Source organism: Toxotes jaculatrix, chromosome 4 (assembly GCF_017976425.1).
Source record: "Toxotes jaculatrix isolate fToxJac2 chromosome 4, fToxJac2.pri, whole genome shotgun sequence".
Classification (NCBI taxonomy): Eukaryota; Metazoa; Chordata; class Actinopteri; family Toxotidae; genus Toxotes; species Toxotes jaculatrix.
The window spans coordinates 22,699,439-22,719,426 of NC_054397.1; the positions used below are offsets into that span (position 1 = coordinate 22,699,439).

The 19,988-nt window shown below is 41.5% G+C and overlaps 2 protein-coding genes across 2 annotated transcripts; both read right to left on the bottom strand.

Moving 5' to 3' along the window:
• Nucleotides 1-598: 598 nt before the first annotated feature.
• Nucleotides 599-5,122, bottom strand: LOC121180736 (serine protease HTRA3-like). The gene is made up of 10 exons (XM_041036361.1): nt 4,699-5,122; nt 3,873-3,978; nt 3,274-3,493; nt 2,579-2,773; nt 2,354-2,386; nt 1,623-1,737; nt 1,420-1,470; nt 1,250-1,298; nt 1,007-1,102; nt 599-767 (listed from the first exon to the last, which is right to left on the bottom strand). Exons 1-10 carry the CDS (start codon nt 5,120-5,122, stop codon nt 599-601), a joined length of 1,458 nt encoding a protein of 485 aa, XP_040892295.1.
• A 2,734-nt stretch (nt 5,123-7,856) lies between these two features.
• pi4k2b (phosphatidylinositol 4-kinase type 2 beta) lies at nt 7,857-18,382 on the bottom strand. The gene is made up of 11 exons (XM_041037133.1): nt 17,871-18,382; nt 13,502-13,653; nt 12,855-12,935; nt 12,607-12,726; nt 12,298-12,429; nt 11,596-11,749; nt 11,179-11,249; nt 10,643-10,745; nt 10,261-10,394; nt 10,055-10,114; nt 7,857-9,289 (listed from the first exon to the last, which is right to left on the bottom strand). Exons 1-11 carry the CDS (start codon nt 18,217-18,219, stop codon nt 9,116-9,118), a joined length of 1,530 nt encoding a protein of 509 aa, XP_040893067.1. The 5' UTR covers nt 18,220-18,382; the 3' UTR covers nt 7,857-9,115.
• Between the last annotated feature and the right edge of the window lie 1,606 nt (nt 18,383-19,988).

The window sequence follows — 19,988 nt, forward strand, 5'->3', positions numbered from 1 at the left end:
TCCACTTACCAGACTTTGCTCTCTCTCTCTCTCTCTCTCTCTCTCTCTCTCTCTCTCTGTGTCTAGGTGTCAGCTTTGGTTTGTTTAAATTAAGAGAATGTCTTTCCAGTGCGGAGAGGAGGGAGGTGGGATGAGAGGACATAAACAAAGGAGCTGTACCTAACTTCTGTGCAGATGGACAACAGCTGCTGAATGTACTGGACAGACTAATACACACAGTACAGATCTTTCTATGGACGCTTTTATTCTGAAACTATGTGCCTCCCTCAATATACAGTGCAATACATTTTTCTTCTGCAGTATGTTAAGCACTGTAGCAAATTACTGCATATACTACACAAAGCCCGTGATAAAACACCCCAAAATTTTCATTCAGAAAAAATCCTTTAAACTAAATCTATGTCTGAACAGCACAAGGTGACAAGAAATGTTCTTTTCTTGTTTAATTAGAAATCAGAACTGAAAATATTTCACATCAGTTCCTGTTTCTGTATTTAGCTTATTCATAATTCCTTTCAGTACTGTACGTTGCCCATGGCCACTTTACTGTGTCGCCCAACGTTTGTTCAAATTTAGAACAAATTAACTGTCTTATTGTTCAGTGTATGATAACCTGTGGGTGGATGTTGAACAGTAAGTCGTCATTGCCCCGGCGAATCTCCAGCAGGAGAGCCTGGTCACCTTGCAATGCTTCATGAATGTCTCCAGTTGTCACGACTGGCTGTCCATTAAGCTTCACTATCACATCATCTTCCTTAATGCCGCCACTAAAACACAGAGAAAGGAAACTGTAGTCAGTGATTTGGTTCAGTGGTTTTTGCAGTGTAATAGAATTGCAATATCCACAAATATTAAAATATTATTATTGTTATTATTTTTTATATTTCAAAAACAAAATTCAGCCAATGAATGGTACTTGAGGATCTGATCTGGTTTCTTCATTGCTGTGTGTGTGTGTGTGTGTCTGTGTGTGCACTTGGGTATTTGCATGTGTGTGTGAACATACTTTTCTGCTGCAGTGTTAGGTATGACCTGTTGCACCAACACTCCACTGCTGACGTCGGGAAAGTCTGGGTTATGACGTTTTAACTCTGCTATTAGACTGAAAAACACAAAAATACAATAATACTACTTCTAATTTTAACAGTAATACAAATAATTCAGATATGAATTCCATTTGCTTCTTCTCAGATGTTGCACAAACCACTTTAAGTGAAAGAAAATGGGTATGTTTGTTGTTATAACTCACTCTTTGGTGATCGTGAGCATCCTGATGCCTAAAAAACGTCTCTCCAGTTCTAGAAACAGAACAAAAGCATCACTTTAATGTCCTAGAAATCCAGCACAGCTTTACTCAAACATGTAAATAGTCATGGACATCCAACCATGACCAACAACATTTTCACCAGTATCTCTCACCTGCATCAGCCTGTGGGTCCTCTGTAAGTCTTCTTTGCAGTTTTGTCTTTTCTGTCACAACAACAACAACTGAAGTGGGATTTACTGAGAAATAAACTAATTCATAGGAGGTATTTCTACAGGTAGTAGGATCTCAGACAGTAAAAACTTGGATTCTATTTATTTGTTTTCACCTTTGTGCTGTTAAAGCTTTGACCCCTGACCTTTGCTGTGTTTGGCCTGTGACTCTGTGAGGAAGCGCCTGATCCTGTCTGAGGGTATAGCAAAGGAGATCCCTGCTGTCACTTTCAGAGTGTTGATGCCTATCACCTCCCCATCCTGAAAAGAACAAAAAACATGGCAGAGAATTGAGAAGAATTGCTGGAGTTGGAATAATTTTGTTTTCAGACACATTTCTCTTTTTATTCCTATCTATACACATCAGTAATCACACAGGAATAGACTGGTCAGTAAGGTTTTGAGAAGATATACACTTTCTCTATCAAGAATAAATCCCATTGTCACAGTCATTTCAGGAGAAGAGGTAAAATATATTTTATTGCAACTTTATGAGCAACAGTGTATATTTTAAACTTTTTTTCTGACATCATCAAATGACAAGTGTGTAAATGTTCAGCCCAGTTTGTCTGCAGAGTTGTATGATCTCGGGATCAGAGGTCCATGTTGAGTTTCTTGGACTGTGGATTTTTCTGAGGCTGATTCATTTAGATTTGTTTGTATTATTACATAACACGATGTTTAGAATATATCACCATAAAATCTGTACAACTACATTTGCAGTTATCTCTGTGCTCTTGAAAACAGAATAACACATCAAGTTGAGGCATAAAAACTGGGTCATAGGCCACTTTTTATATCCTATCACATTTAGGACTTTTGACAGTTTTATTGAATAATCCTTCACAGTCACGGGAGCCACCACAACCCTACTCACCAAGTTAACAAGAGGTCCTCCAGAGTTGCCGTACTTCACACAGATTAGAGAAAATACGAGACAGAAACACATCAGTCACATCAATGATTTTAACACATAAAAATTCCAAATGCAACAAAAGCAATATAAAAAAAAACAGCTGCATGTACAACTGTTCTGAACAAAAGAGATAATCAGGCCGTACACTGTGTGTGTGTGTGTGTGTGTGTGTGTTCGTGAGCTCACATTAATGATAGCATCAGTCTGGATGTAGCCCATGTCTGAGTCTTTGATGCCCAGCTCCTTGCCGTCCCTCTGAGCTGTGCTGACGATGCCAGTGGTGACGGTGTTCTGCAGAGCGAAGGGGCTGCCGATGGCAACCACGAACTCTCCTGGCCTCAGATCAGCTGAACGGCCCAGAGACAGCACAGGAAGCCTCTTCTGCTCCCACAGACCGAAAAATACCAGCATGCATGAGGGAAACATGGGCATGTACTCAGACAGACATACTGGGTAAGTTGTTAGGAGGAAAAAACGCATTTTAGGAATGGAAAAATGACTTTGGAAGAGAGGCACATACAAAGGAAGAAGAATTCAAAGCTTACAAAACTGTCCAAGTATTTGAGATATGGGTGTGAGAATACACACATCAGCGCTGTGTCTGTGAGTCACAGAGCTGGTGTTTATGAAAGTATTCCCGCTAGTCTTATGAATGTCTAGCAGAAAACTGTCAAAACTTGGCACAGGAACGTGTGAGGATGTGGGCTCTCGTGTAGCAGCCCAGAAAGGTTTCTAGAAAACAAAATTTCTTCACATCACTACAATTTGAAAGAAGAGAAAATGGGTGGAAAATGACTGAATGATAGAACAACATAAAGGAAGCTGTCTTCAGTGTGTGCTCTCTCACACTGGAGAGAGAGCACACACCTGCTCTCACTCACCTGAGGGCTGATCTTGATTGTGGCGATGTCTGCCTTCCTGTCTACATCTCTGAGCGCAGCCTCGTACGCGTCGCCATCGTGGAGCTGAACGCATAGCTGGGGCCTCCCCGTCACCGCAGCGGCTGTTACCACATGAGCGTTGGTCACAATCACACCTGCGTGGGTCACAATAAAACCGGAGCCGCTGGAGAGACGCATGTGGCGACCAAACAGAGGATGTCTGGAGAGACAAAAAGAGAAGACAGAGACTGATAAACAAACAACAACTAGAAGAATTGTAAAAATGTATTTTGCTCTTTGCTGTTTCTGGTTGTCCTAAGTCATGTAACCAGGAACTTTGAAAGCTTTATACTTCATTTTATGATGGGATAGTAAGTCTCCATCCATATTTAAGTGGGCACCTAAGAATAAAATAAATAAAACAAACCACAGTGAAAAATTCAAATCTACAGTTTTCTGTTCTGCTCTTAACCCACTAAGACTGGTGTGTCTTTTACACAACAGTCCCTCCTACAGTGGAATATCACTGGCAGATAAAGATAAAAGAAATATCTCCCTCTGCACAAACACACACTTACATACACACACACATGCCTCACCTTACAAACAGCTCAATGTGGACAACAGCAGGGGCTATTTTCTCCACCACGTCAGCGATGAAGTTGAACTTGTAGCGAGGGCTGCTGGGATGGACCAGGGACAAACCTGTACTGACACAAAAAGCCCACTGCATTAATACACACACACACACACACACACACACACACACACACACACAAAATAAACCCTCCACAATCATTCACAATCACCACTTTAGCATTAAATATGAGAATTGCTCCTTTGAGGTTTGTGTAGAAATGTAAAATAGTTTGGAGAACAGATGAAATTTAACATCCAATGTCAAAAGTAAAACATCTATTTATTTATTTATTTATCTGTCTATTTATTGCAGGAAGTATCTCAGAAGGATTAGTGATATACACTGATGAAAGCAAATATAAAAAATTATAATTCTTCATAATTATATTTATATATAGTCCCATCCTCAGAATAATTCACAGGTGTTAAAACGTGGCCATTTATTCTCTAGTAAAATAGTGCAAAGTACTAATTCAGCCTACAGTATGTTACAATAGCAACAGAAGTTCCAGATATGAAATAAAATAAAAGGGGGTGTAGGGATGGATGATATTGTACCATGACGACAACAAAACCACAGTCTAATTCAAGACACAACAGTTCCTGTGACTTCTGCTCTGACGCAGGTTAGATTAGATGGTAGCACAGTGAACTAAAACAGTCTGTGTGCAAAGTAAGTGTCATAGGTTTGTATAAACCAACTTTATGCACCACAGACATATTTAATGATGTTTTATTTAGTCATGCATGTTACTTCAAACTTGACAGAAGCCAAAGCAGCCCTACCTGTGCCTGAAGGTGAACAGGGTCCTTTGTGCGCTTGGCTAATTTCTGGTCTTCCCTTCTGCTGAGCTTTGCGGCTGGCTGCTCTCATCTTACACACATTACCGTACGTTTTCCCGTCGCTTCCACACACTTCGTGCTCCATCTTACACCGGCAGACCCCTCTGGAGCCTCGCCGCCTGCCGGCAGCGAGCACCTGGCACTCCAAGCCATCCCCGCAGGGCAGGTCGTTTTTGCGGCCGCAGGGGTCTCCCTCGCGGGGCGAGCACACCAGACAGCAGTTGCACCGGTCCGGGACGTACCCGCCGGGGCAGCGGGGGCTCGGACACAAGCTCACGTCGCACCGGGAGGCGCACTTGTCGGAGCGCGAGGCTCCGGAGAGGTCGTGCGTAAAGAGAAACGCCGCTGCAAGAAAAAGTAACTGCATTGTGATGAACAATGAATAAAGGTGATTTATTCCTTATATGGTCATAATGTTTTCTCTCCAAACATCCAACTGCCGGGTTGTTTCTTTGTGTTAGGACCTGAAATAATAATAATAATAATAATAATAATAATAATAATAATAATAATAATAATAAAGTAAATACAGTCTCTCCCGGCTACTCAACGCTTCAGATCTGTCAAGCTGTTTGGAAAACGATTAGATCTATGTTATGTTCGTGTTCTAAGCTCTGTGTAGATTTAACTCCGGACATTGCCGAGTCATCAGTGCCTGCAGATTTTTTTACAGCCTTGTGACTGGACATCATTTAGTTTAGAGAATCCAGTTCCAGGGAGAGAGCCGTGGAACTGCTGGGATGATGTGCGCCATCTACTGGGAACAAAACCACATAACACAATGTGAAAAGCAGAACGAGAGGGCAATTACATGATGTGATCCTCTAAAATGACTTTGTGGGACTGACTAACTGAGTTACAGGCACAGGGAGTAATACATGCTCCAGTTTTAACACGAAACCACGATGTGGTATCTCTGCATTATTTTTCACAGTTGATGTTTTGTGTGTGTGTTTGAATCTTTTTTCCCCAACATAATCTTTTACAGTACAGAGGAAAGGCTCAGGTGTAAATAATAAGAAGAGGGATGACTTTCCCTTCAGCTGCTTCAGTTTCAGGGTCCTGGTGCACACTGGCTCATTGTCATGACTTACTAGGACACTTGAGTAGAGCAGAGACATTGTTAATGTTATTAGTAACATCTCTACAATGCCAAGGCAAAATGGCAGCTGTGGAAAAGGCCTCTTGTTTACCTCTTGCTTGTGGCTGTAAAGAAAGAATGTCAGCTGAATGTCCAGTGTTCTCAGAGAGGGACAGGTCATTATAGACCTCAGTCCACAGGCGGCTGAGCCCAGGAGAGACCTGGACGTAAAGGCTGTTTCTCTCTAATCAGTTTTACTGGCCACAAGTACTTGTTCATTTTACTCTGTACCCTTCCAAGACACAACAGAAATTCCAGAAAGCAAAATGCCTACATTTGCAGGTTTAAAATGTAAAATATAAAACATTCAATATTCAAACTTCTAATGTCAAATAAACAGCTCTATAAATGTATATATAAAAGAATGTTTAAAAAGTAAAAGTTAAGTATTTAAAAGAATCCACATGCACGCAGGCCCTTTTCTCCACAGCACCTGTAAATCTGTCAGTCTGTGTGATTTAGTTCTGAATCTGTTTCAATTCAATCTACAGGCCTGTTTTACTTGAGCTTCTACCATCACTGATGTAAACAAGCAGCACACAGCATCAGACAATACACTGACCTTTGTTAGGCTGTTGTATAGTGTCAGTCACTGACTTAGAAGACCTGATAGTCAGCCTAAGAAAACTGCAGGATCCAAATTTTGTGTGCTGAATTGTAGCAGTTCTGTATTGTGCATTGTTTTATGTGCCCATGTTTTCCACATGAGGGCAGTGTTAGGCAAGGCTACCACTCACATACAGATGGCATTTCAATATGACTTTTTATATTTTACCTCATCTCCAGATGAAGTGTGTGTGTGCGTGTGTGTGTGTGTATGTGTGTGTGTGTGGGCGTGGCCTTTACCTAAACAGGTAAGTGTGTGTGGTGACATTTTTCAGCTACATCTCACTTCTACCACTATCATGACTGAGAAGGAGCAGACTGTAGAGGAAGTATATGTGGGTGTGTGTTTGTGCATCTGTTTCACATGTACACAAGGACAGGTGTTGGCATGTGTTTGTGTCTACACACCAACATCTGTTCATCACTGCTTCCAGTAAAAGACTCGTCAGTCTGACCCACAGCACGAGCTGAGAATGTGGATCTCTCTGTTACAGCAAATATTCACAGCTGTGAGTTTGCTGAAACCCTGGAGGAGGTTTTGGTGGTGGTGACACTGCTTTCTGAAAGGTCACCGTTCACCATGTTGCTTCTCCGTCTGTGTCCTCAAGACGTAGCTAGTGCTGCATTTCATAGACTAAATGATCAGTCAATGAATCTTTATCAGTCAGTCATTATCAGTTATTATTTGCAGCGCTAGATGTACAATACCTTAGGAGAAGACAGGTCAGGTTTAAAAACACTGATCCAGAAGGTACAACAACCAGAACATGCACCACAGTATAATTATTTACAGTTTTCATCAAATGGGATGGTTGAGTTTAGGATCCAACAGGAACACAGAAAGCTCTGATCTGTTGTTTTGAGCTCACAGTATTTTTTGCTGATTATAATCATATCATGGGAAGTGAGGTCATATGGCAATAAATTGCATTTTCATGTGTCAAACTAATGAGCTTAGTACATAAATGAAGTAGTTTCATTACTCTTTCCTTTACACACACAGCTGATTCATTTCTAAATTCCCGAACAACACAGGAGGTACAGTCATCAGGTTAATCTGCATTTGAATTCAACAGCTCACTCTGGCTTCAGGCATTACTGTTACCGTCATCAGCAAATCATTAAGCCTACAAGTTTAAAGGCTCAGTCACAGGTGCACGGAAACTCTTGTCTCACCCAAGTCATTTCAGGTCTGCTGCACACACCTCTGTGAGTCTTATATCACATTGTTTCCCTCAGCACTTGTTTCAAAGTCTGACTGAACTGCTGAGTGGTCCCATTTCATGCTCTTTGATCCCTCAAACCATTCATGGTGATTCTTCTGTGAAACATGTACAACCGACCGAAACAAAAATTCAAACTTCCAAAATTTTTTATTTTTCATCTGTTAAATATACAACTTTTCTCTTACAATCATTGAGTTGAAATAAAAATTTCAAGATGCATACCCAAGAAAACACAACGTCATCAAGCAAGTGTGAAATATTGTCTTCTGTTTTGTTTTTCCTCTTCACATAATGTATAATAAAAGGGGGGGGGGGGCGAGGTGCTGTCCCCCATGCCACGAGGTACAAGAGAAAGCTGCTTGCCAGCAATTAAATACATGTCAAACAACAAATACATTCATTGTTATGAGAAAAGTCTATTTTTTTTGACAGCATTCACTCATTTTGAAATGTTTAGGAGCAAGAATCAGTGTAGAAACCGTAAACAGATTACATTCAAGCAACGTGTTGATTCCTAGTCCTCCTCCTCCGGGTTTTATTTTCAAGTTTCAACCATATTCTCTCCTTGAGGCTTTTCAATGTTCCTTCCACTAACAGATTTTGGCAGTAGTGAGAATCGAAGACACTGGGTTTATGTTTGTTCAACAGATGTGGTCTTGAAAACTAACACTGGGTAAAGAGTGGTTTGAACACTTCCAGCAGTGCAAGTGCACATCTACAGTTCAATACGTAATCCTACAAGGCAAAAGCATGTTTGGACTTTATATCCCACACCAGGAGCAACATTGTCTTAGCAAAAAAAAAATAAAATAAAATAAGAAAATCACTTTCTGGAGAGATCTGTGAAACCAGTCCTTTACAGTCCCAAACACTACTGGGCTACAGATCTGTTCGGTTGTGGTTGGTAAGTGCTTGTTCTTTGGCCATTAGCCCCACTATGAGATCTTGAAAGAGACTTCAGCAGGTACTTTGGGTGGGTAAAAAAAAAAACCTTCCTTTCTGCCTCCTAACAATAAACAAAGCCCACCTCTGTGGAAAAGCCGATTATCCAATCAAGTCACCATGGCAACCACAAAGAGCCCCAAGGTCTCTAAGAGACACTGGTATGCCAATCTCTCCAGCTCCCATGCTCCTCTGTGCTCTCTTCACAAAATGAGGAATGGGCCCAAGCCCAATTTCTTCATAAAACATTCTTCACCTCTCTTTCTATCATCACGTCTTCTTCTTCATTTTTTTTTTTCTGTGCAAGCACAAATATGAGCAGTTTCCAGCGTGATATTCTCACATTTTCTCTCATTTCACTCTTCCTCGCTTCAGGGCGTAACTTCAGGACTAATAACAGCTATTGTGCATTCTCCCTTCAGCTCCCCTCCTCACCTTTTTCTGATTACCAAGAGGAGAAAAAGGGCCGCTTGCAGTGGAAGGTCTGCGTGAAGGCATTGCCCAGCGTGACCACGCGTCCCTGGCCGCCTGAACGGCTGCGCTCCACCACCACACGGGGCATCTGCACCAACTGGATGGGACTCTTCCCGTCCTTCAACGCCTGAGTCAGGTTCAACACCTGGGGACAAATGAGATTCATGTTTGAAATACAGAACCTGTGCAGTGTAAATAACAAGAACGATCAGATTTTGGTTATATGTTTACCTGTGTGTCATTTTTAATCAGGAGAATTTCAAAATAAAATGAATATATGTCATCTCTGACCCAGTAAAGAACCAAAAGATATTCAATTTACTATCTCATGAAACCAGAGAATGATTTGGCCTCTTTGCTTGAAAAAATGGAAAACAAGGAACTGATTATCACAATTTGCTAATCCTTCCTGTTTTCATGGCAATACAAGAGAGCATGACGCAGCCTAAACAGAACACAACAACTCAAAAAGGTGGACAACACTGAACACAGTAAAGAACTACATCAAAAAAGAGACTTATGTTATGGAAGTAATTAGCTAATTAGCTAGTCTTTTATCCCAATATAATCTTGCTTATGCTTTAACACACTTAGTGGTCATTTCACATTCATATATATTACAGATTGGACCAGAGGGGTGAAAGGAAAGCAGGGGCAGAGGGGAGGAGCAGGACCAAAAGACAGGAAAGGTGAGGCAGGGCAGCAGACAGTGGGTGGGTGAGGAAATGAGGTTAAGACCAGTGGTGATGAGGTTACAGAGCAAACAATGGAAGTGAATGAAAGTGGGGCACAAGAGAGAAAGGAGAGCAAGGTAGGATATAAAAGGAAAGAAGGGCTAAGAACAAAGGAGGGAGACAAATAGCACAGTCAAAAATAGTCAGGTAAAAAAAAACAAAAAAAAAAAACTCACCTGTCCCCTCATAACAGACATCTGTCTCTCAAACATGGTTTTATCAAAGCCTTTGTCCGTCTGAAAAGGAAGAAAATGACCCGTGTTTACAGGCGTCCTGTGTGTCACTGTATTCAACCATGCACACTTTGCTGCTGGACAGCTGCTAGTCTCCATCACTATTAAAACAAAGTTTAATTTAATGTCTACGAAGAAGTGGCTGGAACCTTGAACATCTCATAGAGGTCTTCACAGAGGTCCTGGACAAAGTTCATGTCCGAGAGGCGGGACAGCACCAGGTCTCTGGTCTCCTGGGAGAAGGCCACCTTAGCCTGGGGCAGCCATGCCCAGTGGAACGGGTCTGATGGAAGGAGACAACGTAAATGTACAAAATATTAGCATTACTGCTATTATCATTGTAATTTAAAGAAATAATTTTATTGTGTTGTGCTGCAGCCTAAAACACAAAAAAATAAATTCATCAAGGATCAAAATCAATAAATGCTGTTTGCACCATTCTTCAGTGAGGACAGGGTGTTGACAGACACAATAAGCGAAGAAGACGAAGCATAAAAGACAAGAAGTGAGAGAGAAAAGGCGCTAACATACAAGCTCTCCATTCGTCCGGGTGTTTGAAGGGGAAGGCCAGGCCGTTGTCAATTGCTGCAATCTTGATGCAGGAGTCTGGACAGGTCTCTGGCCACTCTGACTCCTACAGCGAGGGGGAGAAGAGAGATCACAGAACACATCACCATTAAACGGCTGAATGATTAATGACCAGTGACCAGACCAGTTATTGATCACTGTTCAAAGGTCTGATTAATTGGACAGATGGATGACAACCTTTGCTCATTTATCAACACTTGGCAGATAATGACTGATGATTGGTAGGCAGTTTGTGTTCGGATCGTTCTAACCAGCAAGGTCACTGGAGCACTGCTTTGTTCTGCTCATGCTGGCCCCTGTCCTGTGTGTGAATGAGTGACAGAGCATAAAGTACACAGGCGCATGTGTTTGCTTATGCTTTTGTCCATGTGCGTGTCCATGGGATACGCACAGAAACCCCAAATCATTCACCTTGCCGACCCAAAATAACGTGAGTGTCAACACTGCAGCAGTTCAAGCGCGTGTGGATTTAACGTCACCTTTTGTCCAGCTTCTTCTCCTTCTTCTCCAGGCTTCTCATACTTGATCAACCAGTTGTCGTTCCCTCGATCTGAGGAAGGACACAAAGAGAAAGTGAAAATAAAAGTGTAGAGTAAGTTTTCATACTCAGATATAAGCTGAGGAGAGAGAGCGCGAGCTATAGCTCTCAGAATTACTGATCATAATGACAAAGGTAAATACAATTTAACACACATGCGGAAACACACTAACAAACTTGCCAAAGACAGCTTTTGACAGCAAAGATGGCTGCTGTGTAAAAGAAGACAGTTAAAGAATAATTTTAGTCAAATCTGATGAATGGCTGATGAACAGTTTGACTAATGGGCTGTAACACAATGCTGTGTTTAAAGTTCCGCAAACCCAGTGTTAAAATGTCAACACAGACACACCCTCACCTGTGTTTCTGATAACATAGTCTAACACCACCAGCCGCTCAAACTGTGACTGCAGCTGCTTCCTGATGTTCTCTGGCAGCGGTTCTGCCTCAAAGCGCCGCAGCCAGTAGTCTGCTTCACGGTAACCCTCCACAAACAGCTGAAACGAGCCCACCTGGAAACACACACACACACACACCATCACATAAACATACACACAACAGCTGAAATATAAAGCCAACTTCCTCATAGTTAACCTTAAACAACATCTAACATCTACAAATCACCCAGAGGACTGGCTCAGCTGTTATACAGGTTTTAAATTATAGGCTAAAATTGGCACTGGAGGTGAGTAAAGCACACTAAACAAGAGACAAGAATATCCATTCACTGTCTGAATAAAAAACAAAACCGAAAATATAAAGTAGAGGTGACATTTATGCTGCCTCTGACCTGTTTATTTGAATAAACCTGTCTTTTCAGGGAACACACACACACACACTGAAACTCCTTCACTTCATAATGTTGAGACAGCACACCATACATATGTAACACACAACATTTTGACATTAAAGACAATGATTACACCAAAAACAAGTTCATTTTATAATTATTGGTAATGTATATTAGTATTGGTTCTAATTACAGCTCCCGGCCTATGTTTATACTAACAACTAAAAGTTGGAGGGATTAGACCTCAAAAGATGTACCAGTCTCTGTTACCTTGGGTGGAAGTCCCACTCTGTGGAAGCGTCGTCCCACCTTGGGGACTTTCTCTAAGGCGTACTTCTTCCCCCTGGACTTTGCTCTGTCGATGGCACTGTAATGGAATGTCTCACTCGCCAGATACACCACCTGGTTAAAAAAAAAAAAAAGGAAGATGCTCAGTCAACACTAGTTAGGTTGCACCTTGTGACATGGTTCATTCAGGTGTTCACTGAATTTGACCGCATGTACATAAACCCATTAATCTATTTGAGTCTGAGCGCACAACTTTAAAATGCAATGACGTGCATGTTCTCTGAGGCCCACCTTGGTTTTTGGCACCACTCCAAGGCCGAGCTTGGTATCAACCAGCGAGGCTGCGGCCTCTGAGAGGTAACCCTGGTTAGGCAACAAGCAGCCTCGGCCAAAACAACACGGACAGCACAGCTGATGAGAGAGGCAAAGACAAAGAACCACCACAAAACCTTAAGAAAGCTTTTTTTTAAAAGCCTGGTTCACAGTGTTTCTGTGGTCAGATTGTTTTACAGACAAATAAAACACGTGACACAGCGTACCTTGTGAAAATATTTGGTCCATTTGGGGTTCAGGTGGCCATAAGGTTCCTCTGACTTTGGTTTGAAAACACCAATTATTTTCTGTAGCAGGAAAAAAGAATGAAAAAAATGTTTCAATAAATGCTATTCGTCAAACACCTGGCACGTGGCTGACCATGCAGAAATACAGCACAGCCATGTTCACTCTACAGAAACAGAATTTATACATTTCATGGGACCTGTAAGAACATGACGAAAGAGCCACAGGCACAGACTGTAAAATTATAAGCAACAGATGTAAAGTGACAGAGATGCTGCTAACAAGATACAGATCAATATCTTTCCCCTGTACTGTACACTAAACTTGTTAATGTGATGCTAATCCTGGCTGTTATCGACGCAAGCATCACTGGTTGCATTATTCAGTGAGTCTCCTGTGTATTTCTCAATTCCTCACTTCCTCTTCACTCCTTTCAGCTGCTGCATCTGTTCAAGAGCAATTCAGAACCACCTTATATCACAGTACCGTAAACTAACAGTCATAAAGCTAGAACACTTAATCACCAGTTAGGAAACCTGAAAATATTTTTAAAACTATTCTTTGATTCATGCTCCTTCCTTCACCCTCATCATCATTTATCATTGCCGTCCATCTATCACCAACTCACCCCTTTTGAGTCTTTGACGAAGTAGCTCCCACTGGAACCCTGTGAAATTCTCTCTGGAAAGACGCCGTTCTCGATAGCTTGTTCCGCCCTTTGGATAATATCAGCAAACTCAGGATCGTCAGGGAAATGGTTGAAGTCCCCACTGTTGGTACCTAGAATGGGAATAAGAAAAGAATATTAAAATTCATGTTTAGTCTGTGGACAACCTATAACGGGAACAGTCTTAATGCACACTGGTAATATTCCTCATCTGCATATTGAATGGTGAAACATAAAGGGTAAAAAGATTGTGAATGGCAAAAAGAATTGAAAACATATTAAACAGGAAAAAGTCGAATAACTTGATAGTTCAAACTGCTCATCAGAGATCACTGCAGACTGTCACTGTTGCTCCAACCATCTCATCATGGTTTGCTCCTGAAAACATGGCAGTCCTGTCACCTGCGTCTCAGAATATAAAACTAATCAGACTGCCATTAAAGACATGAAATATTTTTAAAATGTGTGTATTAATAATCAAAAATGTTGACTCTGATTTGGGTCATCTTTGCGAAACCTATTTAAAAAGTAAAAAGGTGATCTTGTGCTATAAAAAGTCTTTTTGAAAGTGAACACAAAATTTAAAAAAAGCCCCAAACAAAACTGTAGTAAGTTAAATCTGTACGAAGGAGCAATAATTAAGTGAAAATGAAAACAATTTAACCTAAATAAACCTAAATGAAGACATGCATCCATCCATTCTCTGAACTGCTTATCCTCTTTGTGGTCATGGGAGACTGGAACTGTTCCCAGCTCATACTGGGTGAGATGTGGGGTAAAACAGGTGGCTGGTGTATTGAGGGACTAATACCCACCGAAACACACAAACACATTTACGGGCAATTTAGAATCACCAATTCACCAGACCTGCATGTCTTTGGACTGTGGTCGTGAAACCCACACAGACACAGAGAGAGCATGTAAACGCCACACAGAGAGGCCCCGGCTGTTCCGTGGATTTAAACCAAAGATCTTCTTGCTGTGAGGCAACAACACTAAATGAATGACTCTGCCCCTTGTCAGAAAGTGGCATTTTCTTTTGCCTTACAGATCTAAAGTACTTCTCTGGGTGTGACTGCTCTCTGATGAATCCGGTGTGCTAATCATTCCTGTGATGAAGGCCCAGTAATATGACATGACACAGTCTATCTCCTCCTCCTCACACAGGGCAGAACAGTCAGCTGACAGAAAGGCTCCATATGCTCTGTATCAGTCACACTAAAGTCACAGTGGGATGCAAGGAGAGATGAAGGGACAGACACTGGGAGGAGGGGAGGGAGGAGAGGAAAGAATGGACAAAGGGACAGGAGGACAGTTAACGTGCCATTTGTCACAGAGATAAGCAGAACAAAGATAGCTTTGAAGCTAATTCACTTGAAGGAGGCGGAGAGAGAAGCAAATTAAAAGGGAGGAAGGAGAGGACAGAGGCATGGAGACATACAGTATTACATCAGGGATCTGGATTTTTAAAGCATTAGATACTTATCAGGGTTTTGTTAGTCATGCGGACCACCTAGAGGAAAATTTCCTAACATAGAGGTGTTACAGAGACAAATTCATACTGAACCATTTACTTCACTGGGGTTCTCTGATGTTATTCCAGCTGTGGTTTTTGTTCCCATATTCGGTGATTTGTGTCTTCAAGGAATTTATTTTTTGCAACTATCCAAAAACCTCAAAATATTACCACTGACATCTCTCCCCAAAAGCCACAAGATTTGTCTAGGAGGTGCACTGAATATAACCGTAATGATGTTTTAAGCAAGGCTGCACTTGTATTATGTGCTCCATTTGTTACTAGCTGAGCCTTAGTCATAAAATTGCTTAAAGGGGCAGTGTGTGAGAACTGGCCAACTGTCAAATTCATACTCCAAAACAAATAGGGGGCAGCATATTACCAGAAAATCGGGGTGTCCACCCTTATCAGAAGGAGGAAATGCACTGCCACAAGACATGTGGCCATGCAGTAACTTTGTGGTCTCTAGAGAAGCTGACTGGGACTCAAAAACTGCTCCATCTTGACTTTAATATGGAAACAATATGTTGTCACCATAGACCTGGAGACAGATTGTGATAAAGTCTTGTAAGGAGCTATCTCTGATTTTCTGTGTGTGCGTAAGGCAGAGTTGACACAATATTTTATCTTCATCATTTAATTTCCAAAAATAAATGTAGTGTGTGTATTTAGCCGTGGTGCCTGATGAAGGATGTATGCTTGCACTGGTTTGTACTTTTGATTAAAGTCCATGACAATATCACTGTGTAGTGAGACTGCAGGGGGCAGAAACGTCTCTTTCTGTCCTTCCATTATTCTCACCCTGCAGAAAGCCAGACTGGAAGTACATACACATGCATACGTCCCCTCTCCTAAATTCCCTCTTCATTGTACTGGACTTCAGAGCGTTTGTGTATCTGTTTGCACAGTGGCCTTATCCATATTTAATGTCCGCCTCTCAGAATCCTTGGTCAGTTAATGGGCCCAGCAGAGCTCTTTCATGGAGGGAACGCAGCTCATTCAGAGCTCTACAGACCTGCTGACCCACAGTGCACACAGTGTGTGAGATGTCACAACACTGCATCCTGAAAAGGGTTACTGCCAAGATGTGTAGCAACACTGACACACAGCTTTAAATATAACTCACTGCTAACTCGTGCCTTGGATCCATCAGTGCTTTGCATAATAAACCCTGACAATCTTTATCTTATGTTTACACAGTTACATGATTAAATGTTTCTGCGTAGTTAAATTTATGCAAATGTATAGTACAGATTAAAATATATGTTGTGCAACCTTAAATTAGATAGATACACACTGCTTGCTGGTTCCGGCAACAACGGGCTCTGGTGAAGCAAAGCTGGGGGTGAACTGCTGAATGCAGCTTTATGAGTGGGATGCATGTAAATGTTACCACTGACCTGTAAAACCTCACGCTCAGGTCATATCCTGGGAGACAGGCTTGGCAGAATTTGACTGCCACAATTTTGCTATGAGATTGGAATGACATTTTATGTCATACAATGCAACAACATTCTCCTTCACTCTCAGCACTATGTGTGACTCCTAATCTGTAATGCCCCGAATAAAAACGGTGTTGTAATTCTAGATCTGAACACCATTATTCCAAAAGGCCACAGGAAATGGGACACCGGCACCTGCGATTTCAGTCTCAGAGTATCTACCTGTGGCCTAGATTTTTGGCCCTAATAGAACATGGTAGAACAGCAGATCTCTGCAGAGAGAGACACAGACCAACCAACCAAAGTGAAAACAGAAGGAAACAAATGTTCAAAAATTATGTTGCAAGGAGAGAAAAAAAAAAGGTGGGCGGTATGAGGGGGAGTGGTGTTAAATCCAATTAACAGTTAAGTCAGAATATGTGCTGCTTCCATGGTGACTAGATCACCTTGTCTTTGTTTTCCCCTATAGCCTCCTCTTCTTTTTACAGTCCAAAACAAATCCTGTACTGCCAGACTTTTGTACCAGATGTATATCAGTGAGAACAGAACACAGAAAATACAATGGCAAAAAAACTTATATATATATATATATATATATATATATATATGTGTGTATTTTTATATGTTAGCCTTGCTTTTGTAACAATGTAGAGTCTTCAGCTATACAGAGAAAACCGTATGCCTAGAAACCTTAACACCTGCTGCGTGGGTATTGGCACTAATATAGGAAACTTTTAAAAATTATACAATTATTTATTATTTATGAGCAGTGGCCATTCACAGTGCACACATGTTAAAACTGGTGGCATTAGAAACTGTACTCGTGGCTGGACTTGTAGTGTTGATGTCACCAGGTGAAGGTGCCAGCTCATATCATCCACATGGCTGATAACATGCAGCTCTTACATCAGCTGAATGGAAAACACACACAGTGCAAACAAAGACCAAATGCCTTACATGAGACATGCATGTAGGCATAGCTTTCATAACATTCACAAAGTTTTTATGAAAGACGTTTCAGCTTTACCAAGGCAAAAATTATTGCTTTTTATTTTGACATAAGTTTTGACTCCCAAATCAGGCAATGAGCCCTTGAGGGGGCCACAGTGGGAGGCACAGTGTAATTTTTAGTACTCCCATAAAGGGTTACATAACAACATAACATTTTGGCGGCGTTACAATCATTTTATGTCTACACCTACCCGTTATCAGTCGGTGTTATTCTGCATTGAACCATATGCGACAAAAACATATGTTCCTAAGGAGACATCCTCGTACAGCATGGCTGGAGAACATCCTTGATCTAACTGCTTATTCATCAATCAGTACTTGGGATAATAAGATTTCGAAGGCCTTGATCCAAAACAATTACCTGGGGAGGCCAAGGTGTCTTTATCCGACGACGAGCTGTGCCTGTTCCGCCTGCTCCGCTTCTCTCGAACACCCCGCGGTGACGACGAGCCTCCTGCTAAGCACGGTAACAACAGCGCCTCTTCGCCGGAGCCGTCCGTCTCCAGCTCGGTCAAGACGCTTTCACAAGAGTCCGAAATACGAACAGCGACTCCAGGGTTCGCCGCAAGCCCCAAACCTATCCGGTTCTTGTCAAATAATACCTTTGGGGCGTCCGTGGAGTGAAAGTTAGACTCCAGCACAGACACCGCTGTTGCTCCGGTGTCCACCGCGGGCTCGTTGGTCTCTGTCGGGTCGCATTCTGACATCATTGTCGCTCAGTTTTTAATACATACAATTACAGCTAATTACACCGACTTAACTTCAAGTTGTCAACCTTCCATTTTAAAAGTACATAAACCACAAATAAATTATTCCAAAGCAGCTGCTTTCGTTCACCGATATGTACACATAATCCTTCTCGCTCTGTGCTGCTTCCTATTTAGCCCAATACGCATGCGCAACAAGAAAAAAAAGAACCGTTTGCTAAAGCTGCCTTAAAGTGCTCCTTGTAAAGTCCGGACTCCTGAAATTTTAAGACGTTGGTCGTTTCTTGGTTGAATTTGCCCTTAACAAATACACCCAGCAACAAAACGCCCCAAATGGGCATAGTTAATGTAGACCATAAACCAAGTGGGCTGTTAGCTTTACAGTCCATAAGTAAGCTTACTTTTAAAGTCAACAAAAACAAATACAGGAGAGCTGTTTATTGGAGGTTAAGTGTGTTGAAACTGGTTGGTAAGGTTTTGTGAGTCTGTCAGTTTAGACTAATTATTATTAGGACATTAAATATTGGCCTACTTTGAACCAAGTGTCCTTTTATTTCTTTCTTTGCCTGTCTGTGGTCTCTTTTAGAGGAACGTTTACACAGTTCATGAAATCTAATGTAGAGCTTCATTTATAACTTCATTCCACAGTATACCAGTTGGACTGAATTCAACTTCACTGAATGAGTAATACAATCACTAGTTCACTTGTGAACTGGCTATATTCATATATTTAATGTTTTATTTAGAAGGCTTTCCCTTAATCTTAATAATCTCAACACACATTAAAATAATTTGACACGCATTTTAAGTCACTCGATGTTACACAAACAGTACTGGTGGTTTTGATATTTAATTTATCGTCACAAATGTATGGCACCTCACAAACAAGTAGCTGACACTGATGCGTTCAATGCCCATTCATTCATGTTGCCCCTGGCCTTCCTGTGATGTGTAGCAGTCGTTTGTATTGCCACTAGATGTCGACAGTGATACACAAATGAAAACTGTTTTTAAATGTTGAATCCCATGATAAATAGCTTTTCCTTAGAAGATCACTTTATTCAGTTAGTTTTTTTAAAATGTAAAATACTGGTGCTTCTTATTGACCATTTTTTTACTCCCCATTAGGTGTCATCAATAATATTAATAGATATTAACATATTTGGCCAGCATAGGAGTAATTCCTTGCCTACCTGCAGGCTGTCTTTGACTTTAAAGGCTCAGATCACAAATAGGCCTTCTTCTGGTGCAGCCACCACATGGTTAGATAATAATAAATTTTACTTTGCTCCATTTTTTCAATGTGGACTCAAGGTGGATTAATGCAGGTTGAGGAACCTCTGCATTAACTTTGCCAGGCTTAATGCGGTAATTTTCCTTTTCTCTATTTTACTTTCCCCTCTCTCTTCCTATCTCCCCTTTTAAATTAATGGTCTCTGTCTTTTTTTTCCCTATTCTCTCAGTGCCCCTCAATCACCCAGTGGTCTGCACAGCACCAGGCTCTCCCTTAACCCTCAGCCTTGCTCCACTCATACCTCGGCCCCTCCACCACCACCACGCAGCTCTCTAATAAGGGAGTAGCTGAAACACATGCAAATGAGCAGTCAGCCAGCTGGTATCACAGCAGTCATGTGATCTATCAAGGTAGGGGGTTAGGGGGTGAAGGAGACATGGAGAGTTGAGGGAGGGTGGGGGGTGCAGGGATAGAGGAGGAGGGAGGATGAAGCAGGGATCTTTAGGCTTGAGAGGGAGATGGACAGGTTCAAAGACAT

Coding starts and splice junctions, on each gene's coding strand:
- LOC121180736 (XM_041036361.1), bottom strand. CDS start 5,122: ATGCAGTTACTTTTTCTTGCAGCGGCGTTTCTCTTTACGCACGACCTC. Junction 2,387..2,578: donor AGACTGATGCTATCATTAAT/GTGAGCTCACGA, acceptor ATCTGTGTGAAG/TACGGCAACTCTGGAGGACC. Junction 1,738..2,353: donor GAGGACCTCTTGTTAACTTG/GTGAGTAGGGTT, acceptor TGTTCTTTTCAG/GATGGGGAGGTGATAGGCAT.
- pi4k2b (XM_041037133.1), bottom strand. CDS start 18,219: ATGATGTCAGAATGCGACCCGACAGAGACCAACGAGCCCGCGGTGGAC. Junction 12,430..12,606: donor GAGTGGTGCCAAAAACCAAG/GTGGGCCTCAGA, acceptor TTTTTTAACCAG/GTGGTGTATCTGGCGAGTGA. Junction 9,290..10,054: donor TGTCTGTTATGAGGGGACAG/GTGAGTTTTTTT, acceptor ATTTGTCCCCAG/GTGTTGAACCTGACTCAGGC.